This window comes from Etheostoma spectabile, chromosome 5 (assembly GCF_008692095.1).
Source record: "Etheostoma spectabile isolate EspeVRDwgs_2016 chromosome 5, UIUC_Espe_1.0, whole genome shotgun sequence".
NCBI lineage: Eukaryota > Metazoa > Chordata > Actinopteri > Perciformes > Percidae > Etheostoma > Etheostoma spectabile.
In genome coordinates, this window is record NC_045737.1 from 21027646 (window position 1) to 21039445 (window position 11800).

The 11800-nt window shown below is 38.0% G+C and overlaps 2 protein-coding genes across 6 annotated transcripts in view; both read right to left on the minus strand.

Annotated features, from left to right (window-relative positions):
* rassf2b (Ras association domain family member 2b) overlaps positions 1-2740 on the minus strand; it is a 14433-nt gene extending 11693 nt beyond the window's left edge. For 2 of the 3 annotated variants that reach the window (XR_004331989.1, XM_032515979.1), the window contains exon 1: positions 2412-2740. Coding sequence is in view for 1 of the 3 variants with exons in the window: in XM_032515979.1 (XP_032371870.1) it covers positions 2412-2740 (329 nt within the window). In the remaining 2 variants the exon portion in view is untranslated. Of the gene's footprint in view, positions 1-2349; positions 2369-2411 lie in introns of those variants that run through there. The other variant, XM_032515980.1, reaches the window with a different exon arrangement.
* Positions 2741-5678: 2938 nt separating this feature from the next.
* The window catches only part of slc23a2 (solute carrier family 23 member 2), a 45390-nt gene continuing 39268 nt past the window's right edge, over positions 5679-11800 (minus strand). For all 3 annotated transcript variants that reach the window (XM_032515972.1, XM_032515974.1, XM_032515973.1), the window contains 6 exons: positions 11398-11554; positions 10641-10788; positions 10418-10523; positions 9518-9785; positions 8508-8603; positions 5679-8216 (listed from right to left, as the gene is read on the minus strand). In XM_032515972.1, coding sequence (XP_032371863.1) covers positions 7939-8216; positions 8508-8603; positions 9518-9785; positions 10418-10523; positions 10641-10788; positions 11398-11554 — 1053 coding nt within the window. In that variant the 3' untranslated portion in view covers positions 5679-7938. The remainder of the gene's footprint in view (positions 8217-8507; positions 8604-9517; positions 9786-10417; positions 10524-10640; positions 10789-11397; positions 11555-11800) is intronic.

Genomic DNA, 11800 nt, shown 5'->3' on the forward strand with positions numbered 1-11800 from the left:
GCAGTCAATGGGATGCTAATGGCGGGTGATGGCTTGATAGCATCAAAATGGCTGCATAGGAGGTACGTTTTTTTTTATTTTTTTTTAAATGTAACCATGTAAACATATACTGGTACAACCTCAAAGTACAATTATGAACCTAAAAATTAGCGTAATATGGGCACTTTAAAATCTAATTTGTCAGTATTTTCCAGGTCTACTATAGCAGATAATCCCTTAAATTAACATACTTACATAATATAATTTATGTAGCTTTCATAAAGTTATGGCAACTACCTTGGACTTTTGTATACCATGTTCAGTGTTGTCTCAAAATTAAAACCCGTAAAATTGTTTAAAATTACATTGATGTTTAACCAAAACAGTTCCAACAATTAATAGCTGTTATCCATTACAACCAGAGGACATTGTCCGTGTGGATATGATCTGTGTGACATTTAGACTGCAGAAAGCTGCGACCTCTGCTTTTTGTTTTAAAGCCAATAGCAGCATTTGAATGCAGCCAGACTCACCCACAGCTGCTGACCCATTCCTGTTTCAGATCACGGAGCTCTTCTCTTCCTTCGGGGATCAATAAAGTATTTCTGATTCTGATTCTCTGTCCAAATGTACTAATTGACTCCCTGAATCCCTCTATACCTCATTCCAACATCAGTCAACCCTCCATATCCATCTTCCCCTCTTTCTCTGTATCTTTATCTCATTCGCCTTTATCTGCTTAGTTGTTTTGTACCTCACAAACTCAATTTATTTGAATTTTTCTGATTAGAAATTTCTTCTGCGGTTGTCTGGACTGTTTTTTCCCATTCCGCTTTCTCCTCCGGCTCCTTCGTGATTCCCTTGTGTAAGACTAGAAACCATCCATCGTGCTATTAAAACTCATGACCACAACTTCCTGACTCCACTATCTCTTTCTTTTATAGACACACACATGCTCGTTTGTTTACTGCCCTCTTGCCTCTGAACCTCCTCTGTTAAAGTTTTTGGCTGAAATGGACCATGAATAGCTCCAAACCTCCTCCTGTCTGCTTTCAACCCCACCACCACCCCTGCCTCCAGCCTGCACATTACTACAGCTCTGCCTCACTATTGTCACCATTGTCATAGCAACACCGAAAAATATCTGAGAACCAGCCCACAACCCTGAGCCAAAAATAGTGTGTGTATTTTCTGTGTGTGTGTGTGTGTCTCCTGCTCCTCATTAGGCATACTGGGGTTGTCAAAAAACGTTGCAAGAATCTAAATATGGCTTCCAGATTCCCAAGCTCAAACTACTCCTGCTCCTTAGTTGACTATAGAGCTGCAACGATTAGAAAGAAGACATTCATCTGCAACTATTTTGATAATAGATTAACCATCGTTTCCGTTAGTTTACAGCAAAATGCTAAGTTGTTCCAGCTCTTTGAATGTGAATATTTTCAAGTTTTCTTGGTCTTTTAAGATCTCCATGTTTCGACTGTTTAAAACAAAACATTTTTAGATGTCACCACGGGCTCTTTTTGCTTTCGACTGCAGCCCTAGTTGACATGATACTTTATTACACTCAGTTGCTAGTTTATCAAAAAGTAATGCAGTCTAGTATAACAGCCCTGCAAAGAATCCTAGCTATAGTCTAATGTTGAGTTCATACATTTTTTTTTTTTTAATTCAACCTTGTGATAATTTTGGAGGCTGCTGTTTAATTGTTGTACTATATATATTTTTAATACTTTCTTCACTCCCAATGTAGGTAGACAAAATATCAGAAACTAACATACAGTTGAATCTAAAATGGTTTCAATAAAAACTGAGCATTGTAACACCATGAAGGTAGACTTCGTTGCAAGGCTGTTGTACTGGAATTAGTGTTAGCTAGGTGTACCTAATAAACTGGCAGCTGATGGTACATTACAAGCCAGAACATTATTCACTTTTTTGGCATATGGGTCTGTCCTAAAGCACTGTCTCTGTCTAGCCAGCCTTATATGTGCTGAGAGAATCTAAACTATCTATTGCTTGTTATGTAACCTGATTTACTAACTCGTGTGTAGCTACATGCACACTCCCTGCAAGAGAAGATATGTGTTAAATAACGGATTTTCTATCATTTTCCGTTCAAGACTGAGGCTAAAGTGTTACCGAGCATGTCTATTACCACTGCATGTGATTTGTACCAAACACGCCTCATATTCGAGATTTTAGTCGATAAACGTGTCGCACGTACTTATTACAAAATAAATAAATGTTGCTATTTGGTATTACATGTTTTACAAACATTTTAACTATTCTTTTTGTACAAACAATCACGCTATCAAACTACACGCTGTCCACGTCGCCACATCAACCCAGACATCATCACAATCAGCCTACTGAGCTACAGCGACGCTTCTGTCCGATACATGCCGACTTTTGGTGATCCTATTTCGGCTTACCAAAGCCGGTGGACGCAGGCTTTCCGGTTCTCCTTTTCCACCTCCTCCTCCCGTCTTTCCTCTTCTTTCCCGTTAAAGGTGAAATATCCGTTGACGATGAACTCCTTGTTCAACTCGCTAGCTCTCCTGCCGTTGGAAACAATCACTGGGGCGCGTGCATCAAGGAGGAGGTGGTGCGCACGAGAGGTCCATCTGCTGTGGCGGAGCTCGCGGCAGTGTCGGGTGGCCGGGAGCCAATCAGAGCGCGACCCTGACGCCCTTTTGTTCGCGCTGCGTGCGGAGATGAATGAAAACACGAAAACAATAGGAGACGAGCACGCGCACAACATTAGTCCAGTTTCTATGGACCAGCGGAACCCAAAATGTACTTTAAGTGATCTATAGACGCGAATACCAAATATTTAATGTCAATGTCAAACTCTCCCCAAACCATTAAAGAAGGTGAGTAGTGAGATGATAAATTAATGTAAAAGTCTTGTAACAGCTTCCGATAAAGGCTCAAAATAATGACTTTTTTTTTATTTTGGAGCCTTAGTTGAATAAAACAAGAAATCTTTGATGAGTTCTAATGTGCGATTTTCACTACTATGTTTCAAAGACTTAAATGATTGATTGATGATGAAACTAATCTTTAGTTGTAGGCTTAAAAGCTCACAAATTTGACACTAAAATTTCATATTCAGCATAAGTCATGTAGCATTGCAGCCCATGAGAAGTTCAAGCAGGCCTATTTAATAAAAACACTCACCCTGTGCATTTTGTCCAGGATCAGTAGCCTAGAAATAATTTAAAAAAAAATTAAAACTAGGCCTACATTTTATACAGGGACCTCTTTTAAGAGGGGTTCAAGATTTGGTTTAAAAAAAAAAAAAAGCAGACCCCATGTCACAGCCCTAGATATTGTGCATATTTCCAATAATCATGTTACAAACCAATTGCAGAACAAGTAAGCTGGGGCAGTTGCCACTTTGTTTGGTTCGTAATCCATTTTAGCTGCACAATAAGGCTGTCCCTATAATCTCTTAATTTTACTCTATAAATTTATAACAATTCTTTTATTACGGTACCCACATTTCTTTGATGGCAATACTGAAGAACATATACAGCTATTAATGTAAAAATAGTGGTTTGGCTGCATCTGCCCACCTGGCTCATGTCCTTTAACAGCATTAAACTGGATTCAATGACCAGACTTGATGTTTAGGTAGTGAAAAGGTTTTTAACAAGGCTACACAGGCCTACTGTATTTCGATAGCCGTTATCAAAAACGCTAGGAAACTGCTGGACAAATGAGATTTTCATAGCATAAAGAAACTGGCGGTGAGTAGAGCTTTTTGTACAGCTCAACAAGATTTACATTTATTTTATAGTTTAATCAAACGTCTAGAATCTGACTGGCTACATATTTCAGTTTTATTATCAATAAAGACAAAAGACTGCATTCATTTAGTAACATCTTATTAAATAGAATAAAACATTTTGTTGCTACAGTACAATTAGATTACACAATTTCTCATCCAGAAGGTTTAGCAAACTTTACTCCATTAAATATACATTTATTTTTTGTTTGTTTTTATATCTATTTATAGTTTCTCAGCTTGTTCTTTATTTATACTTGTAATGTGTTAACATGGACAGAAAGCAATGTTAGAGTAAAAAAATACAATATGAAAAGGTTCTAACAAAACACACAAAAGGATTCCACCAAGCCACAGATTCAAAATATGATCTACTTTTTAAATAAAAAAGTAGAACAAAATGGTGCGCTTTCCAGCATGATTTAAGATTAAAAGTTATGCTTTGTTTCTTACAAATATTTGCAAAAACATAAAAATGATGTATAAAAACCCCCAAAACATTGAAAAATATAAAACACTTAATACACAAAAGTATATTCTTCAGGTAGCACCCCCTTCAAAATAACTGAAAGGGATTGATGTATTGTGTTGCACACCTTACGACCACCTTCTTAAGAGCTGTTGCTTAAACTGACTTGTATGTAATTTCAAGGAACTGTGTGCGCTTGTGAAATCACACACACGTGTGAACTTGTGAAAGTGTTTTTTACTCTAACAACTATGTGAGAAACACATATGCATGTTTATAGGAGCCTAAAATAGGAAAGCATGATAAAAACTGGAGGGTAAAAGCTTAAAACAAGTGGAGGCTTACCAAGACATGTAATGTTCATTTTGCCGTTTAGCGTTAAGGCAGGTTCGTTCACTCAGCTGACAACGACTAACAGGATCTTAATAAGGTGGCCGGCCAGTGTCCTTTCCTGCATTCATGTCAACAGTAAGAATTCCCAAGGAGAAAACCATCTACACTACACATTAGAGGACACCAATATATTTCCACTGCAGGACTGAGGGGTTTAACAGAGAGTGTGGAGAGATGGGAGAAGTGAGTGATGCATGAACATGAAAGAAAACAAGGTCACATGTGTGCATGCCTTGTACCAAAAAAATAAAAAATAAATAAAAATCACTCCAAAAATGTTCATCTCATTATCACTTTCTGTAACCTGGATTTCAGCTATATAACCTTGCAAACGTCTTATCTCACTTTATATACTGCATTCTGACAGGTGTAACTGAAAATTGTGCCCCTGTACTACAGGGTTACAAAATGACAGCTGTGATTCGAATGTACCAAAATCTGTGACACTACAGAATCAACAGCATGAAAAAGACCCATTTTTGGTAACATCCAAATCAAAGTATTTGATATACGCTGTTCACTGACAGAGCAGAGCACCACAGTCTGAAAATCTTGGATATTAACTTTGCTTTTGTCCTGGGCAAACACTTTTAGCAGAAGGAAAACACCTGTAAGATATAGGGTGAAACACCTTTGAAGATGCTACCCACCTACTGCTGGATAACGGGTAAAAACAAAAACAAAAAACAGGTTGGATTTTTCTACCAACGTTTGCATTATTTGACTAAATCACGAGAGTAACTCTCGCATAGAGTGCTCAGGTCAGAACTGGGGCTACAGCTAACCACGCTACCATAAACTAAGGCCCAAAATGTTCAATCCCAATCAGCCACTTATTTTCAGGTCATCAAACAAGACAATGTTCATACTTGATTATAAATGTGAATAAGCACATTTTAGAGTTTCAGGTTAGTATTTCTCACTCTGATACCCCAATGTTTTTGGCACCATTACATGTGCAAACTGTACTTGAAGCAAAAAAGGCCCTGATTATGAAATTTGATTAAACTACCAAATTCCAACATTTAAAAGTGTGTTTCTTGTTTGTAAAACATCATGATACAAAAGGAATGAAATAGAAGCAGCTCACATTAGAAACCATCTTTAGAAAAAGCTTCTGCCCCCAGGTGAGTTTCTAAACCCACTGTAGTAGAGGGCGGTCCAATATCATCATTCTGCTCATTACAGGGCATGAACAAGTAAACTAATAAATATACGAACCACATTGTTCAAGAGACACCTGCTTCAAGCAATCATTTAACATCGACCCTCTGATCATAAATAAATAAATAGCTTTACCAAAACAGATAAAAAGCAAGGAAATTCAGGATGAGATTTCAAACAAATTTCCTAATAGCGACAAATGCCAGTGCTTTAAGAAAAATTTTGGTATGTGGTAAGAGATCAATAAGGAGTAAATATAAATAAAGAGCTTTTTACATTTTGGTTTAGTAAAAATCTCAGCTGGGCAACAAATTTAGTAGTTTTGTTTTAGCAGTTATCTTTCTCATTGTGCTACTTTTTATTTTGACATTTACTAAGATTATAATTCTCCAAACTCTTTTATGGTGTTTTTTTAAATGGCTGTTTTCCATTAAAAAACAAGAGGCACACATTGTGGTCAAGTTAGATACTCGCTGCAGGGTCACACCTGGGTAAATAAACTACAGGCTGCTGATGCTCCGAAATATTCAGTTACTCAGCTAAATCTGCCGCCACAGCATGATCTACAACAGATATGAACAGTTACTAGACAAACAGCAGTTAATTAAAGTGGCATTAGAGTGGGAGGCGTATGGGTGACCGAGGATGTGAGGAGGAGGAATGTTAGGGAATTAGTCATCATTAAATAAGAACATTTTCAATGACGACTGCATCCCGAGAGTCGACCCAAAGAACAAAATTGTATAAATATGACATTTACACTCTCTCAAACCCCTATTATAACATCTAAACAATCCATATCCAAACAAACCACCAGCTTTACTTTCAGTACAGTTATGTAAGGGACACAGTGATGGAAATACCAAGTGGGTTTGGATAGTGGCCGGGGTGGATTATGTATGTGTTGGTCCTACATTAACACACATTACTGCTAAAAGCATCCTGGGAGAGAAGATGCACACAGAGGATCAGAGGTATCTGAATTCACTGGATGAAGAACATTTTATCCTCCTTTGTTTTAGTATGTATGTACTATTACCATTAATGTGGCTTTTGCAGATGCACGGCTGTCAACATCACGGCGTATTGTTAATTAAAGCGGTTTTCGTTTTAGAAGTGCGTTTGTGTGTTAGAAGTAAAATAAGCATGTTTAAAAAAAAAAAGGTTAAAACTTTAATCTAGTTCCACAATTAAGAAAAACAAGTCAAGTTCCATTTGACAGCCACATGAGACAGGGGTGTGTTTAGGAAATGTCCTGTTAGTAACTGATGCATAATACTGACACATTAAAGACATGTAAACTGGGTTAAATTTGAGATCTTGTGAATATTAGCACTCTACTACATGGAAACAAAAAAATGAAAAAATGGGGGATGTGAGTTTCTTTAGCGTGTGATGAGTGGATGTGATGTGCTGCTAAACAGGTCTCGGTGGAGTTTTACTGAAGAAATGGGGGTGCGAGCTGCAGAAAGACATTCTGCCTTTGAACTCAGTAGGCATGTACGCAGTGCAAAAATAAATTTTCACAATCACTTTGCATGGGTAAGGGAACCTGACAAACCACGTCCATCAATCTGCATGATCCAGACGTGCGTTGTAGCGCTCCAGCTAGTTTTGGTAAGGCTGTTGGTGTGTGAGCATATGTGTGCCTCTAATGTGGTTGCATAACGAGTTTAGAGGAAATTCTAACAGAATTTGCATAATCCTCAATTAATAAAATCAAATCTACTGTGCAGAATATGTTTTATAGAATTGGGCAGTTAGCTTTGATTGTTTAATGTCCACCTGTCTCTTTCTGGATTAAAGTGCAAATAAATGTTTGCACAAACCTGTTAATTCTCTTGTTGCATACCCACATGGACACACACCAAGTAACCTCTGCATGGCAACATATTTTATAGCATGCTGTGACTTGCAATAGCATGCCTAAAATAGCATAGTGGGAAGTGGGAAAAGACTGACTAAAGCAAAAAAATTAAAAATAAATCGCATACTGACGAGGGGGTTGGTGCATCCCCTTTTCTTCCACACAATCCCGAATCATCCACTGCTTCTGTCCTCCACTCTCCCATCCTTTTAGTGTACCATCCCTTGTTCCCCACATTCCAGCAACATTTAAGATTTTGTTGCATCAGCCCGTTTGCTATACCCGACTCTCCCCTAGTGCTGTGCCTCCCTCCCCTCCCACTCCTCCCCCTTTCGCCGAATCCCCATGTCCTTTTCTGCGCTTGCAGGCTTCCCGTATTCTCCCCCACTGGTAGCCTTGAAAAGTGGGGCTGATAGGGATGTACTTGAAGATGGGGTATTTACGGATAAAGTCCATTCCAAACGGCAGATCATACGATCTCATCCCTTCCAGTTCGGCTACACTGAGGCCGGCGCCACGTTTCAGCTTCCCGATGCCTCGTTCTTCAGGGGTGCCTGAGGAGAAAAGGAAGGCAGATTAGTCTATAAGTGTTCCCGGGGCAAATCGGATATATAACCTCCCAGGCATGTTGAGTCTACACCTAATACACTTAATAATTACACCTGTATCTGCTTGCCAATCACAGCCTTCTTTTTTAATTGATTTTCATCCTTAAAAATGTTGTGTACTCTAAATAATGATAATAATAATAATAATTATTATTATTATCATCACATGTTTTAGGGTGGATTTCTTTCTAACATCATCAGGTTGGCACATGAAAAAGAGTAGATTAAACACCTTACCAGGGATAGTATTGTCTAAAATGAAGGCGACAGAGCCTCCGACAAACATGGCAGTGGTGAGGAGCACGTTCAACACTTGGTCAATCCCAACTATGCCTGAGAAATTTAAAGAGACATGGGCTTAGTAACAGAGTTAAATATGTATCAGTTTCGGTAATTTTTCAGTTCCAGCCACATTTCAAACTGACATTCTGAAATGTTAACCAACATCATTTCAGTCATGTTAGTTGCTCAGTAGCTTAATTTTCTTAGACAGCTTGTCAACGACTTTTTAATCCAGAGTAACTAGTCTGTGTCTGTGTGCATGTGTTCTTGTATCCTTTGTGTGGGTTTATTTAAAATAAAAGAAGTCGAGTCTGCGTCATTCTACCTAGTGTTAGCAGTTAGTAATGGTAATTAACCATGAGAGTCCAGTCTAATTTCGATTGGCAAATGTCTCAAAGTTTGGAGAGAATTACAGCTGGAGGTGCAGGTGAGGAAGAGTCGGGACAGAAAAAATTATGCCAAGTCAGTCATGGCTGCACACTTTGTCTTCAGTAAATGTGATTCAGAACAAACTAAACCAAATGTAAATACTGTCAGAAAAATAGGAAATTAAAGCAATTTCCTCCACCTGAAACACATCTATGTTCTCACAATGTGACATGTGTGGCCGAGAAGTAACATAGGACATGGCACAAATTATCAAGGAACATTTGAGACTCAATCTGTTACAGAAGCCTTTCTAATGTCACTACACTGTCTAATGTCGAAAGAGATGCTGGTTTTACTTTGGTTTTAAATGTGTTAACTGAATGTTAAACAAAAATAAAAAAAACGTATGTATGTTACTACTGTTAATTGCTCACTACAATTAGTGGATAAGAGGTCCACTACAAGGACAGAAAATCATGTGCTACTGATTATTTAAAAAGTTCCATTAATAGTTATATTTGACAATTAATCTTATTGTTGATTTCAGATGGTATTGCCCACCCCTAGTATATACGGGACCTCTCCACTTTACTCACCGGTGACCAGCGGATTCTGTTTAAGGTAGCTCGGCAGCATCAGACCGAAGAAGATAGAGAAACCCAGAACAAAGAGGTTCCTGGAGGAGTTGAGGTCAACAAACTGCAGGTTGGAAAGTCCCACCGCTGTGATCATGCCAAACAGGGTGCAGAACAGCGCTCCCAGGACAGGGTCAGGCAGAGAGGCAAACAGGGCACTGAATTTACCCACAAGCCCCAACAGCAGCATCATGGCGGCTCCGTACTGAATAACACGTCTGCTGCCCACCTAGAAGAACAATAAGAGATTAGAGGGAGCTAAGGGAAAGCCAGGGCAAACAATAACAGAAAACACCCTCTATTACATAGCACATTCTAATTGTTGTGAGGATGCTACAAATTTACAGTTAAATAGAACAAAATAAGATTATATGTGATTATTTTCATTAGGGATTTATTTGCAGAGACCCAGAAGTAACTTCTTCAAATAGTTAATTTTGTCCAACCAACAATCCGGAAGATGTTAAATTTATAATGATACAAAACAGTGAAAAATAGAACTTAAGAGGCTTGTACATGCAAAAGCTTGGCATTTTTGCCCTTAAAAATTATTTAAACAATAAAGGATTAGCAAAGTAGTTACCAAATAATTTTATGCTGACTAATCAATGAAGTGACATATCGTCTCACTCTTGTATAATTATTTGCACAATTAACAATTAACCATCACGGTAAAAGAAATACAATAACTAAATGGGAGCAAGCGGGAAACTAAGAGGCTTACACAAAGTCTTCTTCAATACAAAAAAACAAATCAATGTTGTTGTCTTTTTAGGAAAGGTAACATGTAAATAAAAAAGGCCAGAACCAAGAGGAAAAAATATTATTATTTTAAATTAACTGAGTGCAGGTGTGTGTTACCTTTGTAATTCCCAGGACGCCTATATTTGGACTGGAGGATGTAGAGCCATTTCCTGTCCCAAAAAGACCATCCAGCACACAGGAAATACCCTCTACAAATATCCCCCTACAGAGATAGTGTAAAGACAACACAATTAAAAGGTGCTGTAGGTAGGATTGTGAAGAGCCAGGACTTAGCCAAATATGGGAACATCAACAACTTCTCAATAAACTGAAAAGTTACCTATTAATGGCGTGAATGGGAGGTGGAGGAGCACAAGAGAGACGTGCACAGGCGTAGTAATCTCCAATGGATTCGATGATGCTGGCCACCACTGCACTCATCATGCCGATCACACCTGCAGCTGTTACAGTAGGAAAGCCCCACTGGACTTTAAAGGTAAGAACACAGTGTGGGTCAGAGCTGAGAATAGGCTGCATTCAAAATATCTTAAAAATTACTTTTGTTTTGTTTTAAATGTCAGCTTTATACTTTTCAGTTTAATTTTTAAAGTTGTCCTAAGGATTTTTTAGTGTGATTTACACTAATATCTGCCTCTCCCCAAACTATTTATACATTAAACTGTATGTAACATTATTCCATTATATATTATGCATTGGTTTCTGTCCTTACATATCAGTTACAGTGCACTATTTATCATAGCTGCATTCATTTGTGCTATACATTTTGTAAATTGTTTTATTTTGTGTATATCACAACAATCCTTACTACAAAAAAGGATAATTGTTTTTTATTTTCATGGACGTTTGACCTGACTAGATGATAAACTGCATTCCATTTTACTGGCATTTACAGTGTGCAATAAAAAGAATAATAAATCTAATCTTTAACTGAGATTATTATTCCTCACTACGCTGACTGATCATTGCAACCAAAACCTTGGCTAAATGCAAGCTGCGTCAACAACAGTTTATGGAGAAAAGGAATAACATCAACAATCCTTTCCAACATCCTTCCTCCTCCTTGCAGACATACTTACAGGGATATGGAATCTTAAACCACGGTGCAGCTGCAAGGATTCCTTTACGTGCGTCTGTGCGGGCGTAGTAGCCATACTTGTCTACCTCCGGCGGGAAAACATCAGTCACAGTGAAAATGAAACACAGCAGCCATGACACCAGGATGGCCATGATGATCTGGGTGAAAAGGAAACCCTTATCAGACATAAAAAAGTGAAACACATTTGACCTTGTATCTAATCCTACATTTTTATTTACTTTTTTGTTAAGTACATAATTCCACATGTGTTCATTCATAGTTTAGAAGCCTTCAGTGATAATCTACAATGTAAATAGTCATGAAAATAAAAGAAACACTTCGAACGAGAAGGTGTGTCCAAAGATTTGGCCTGTACTATATATATATATATATATATATATATA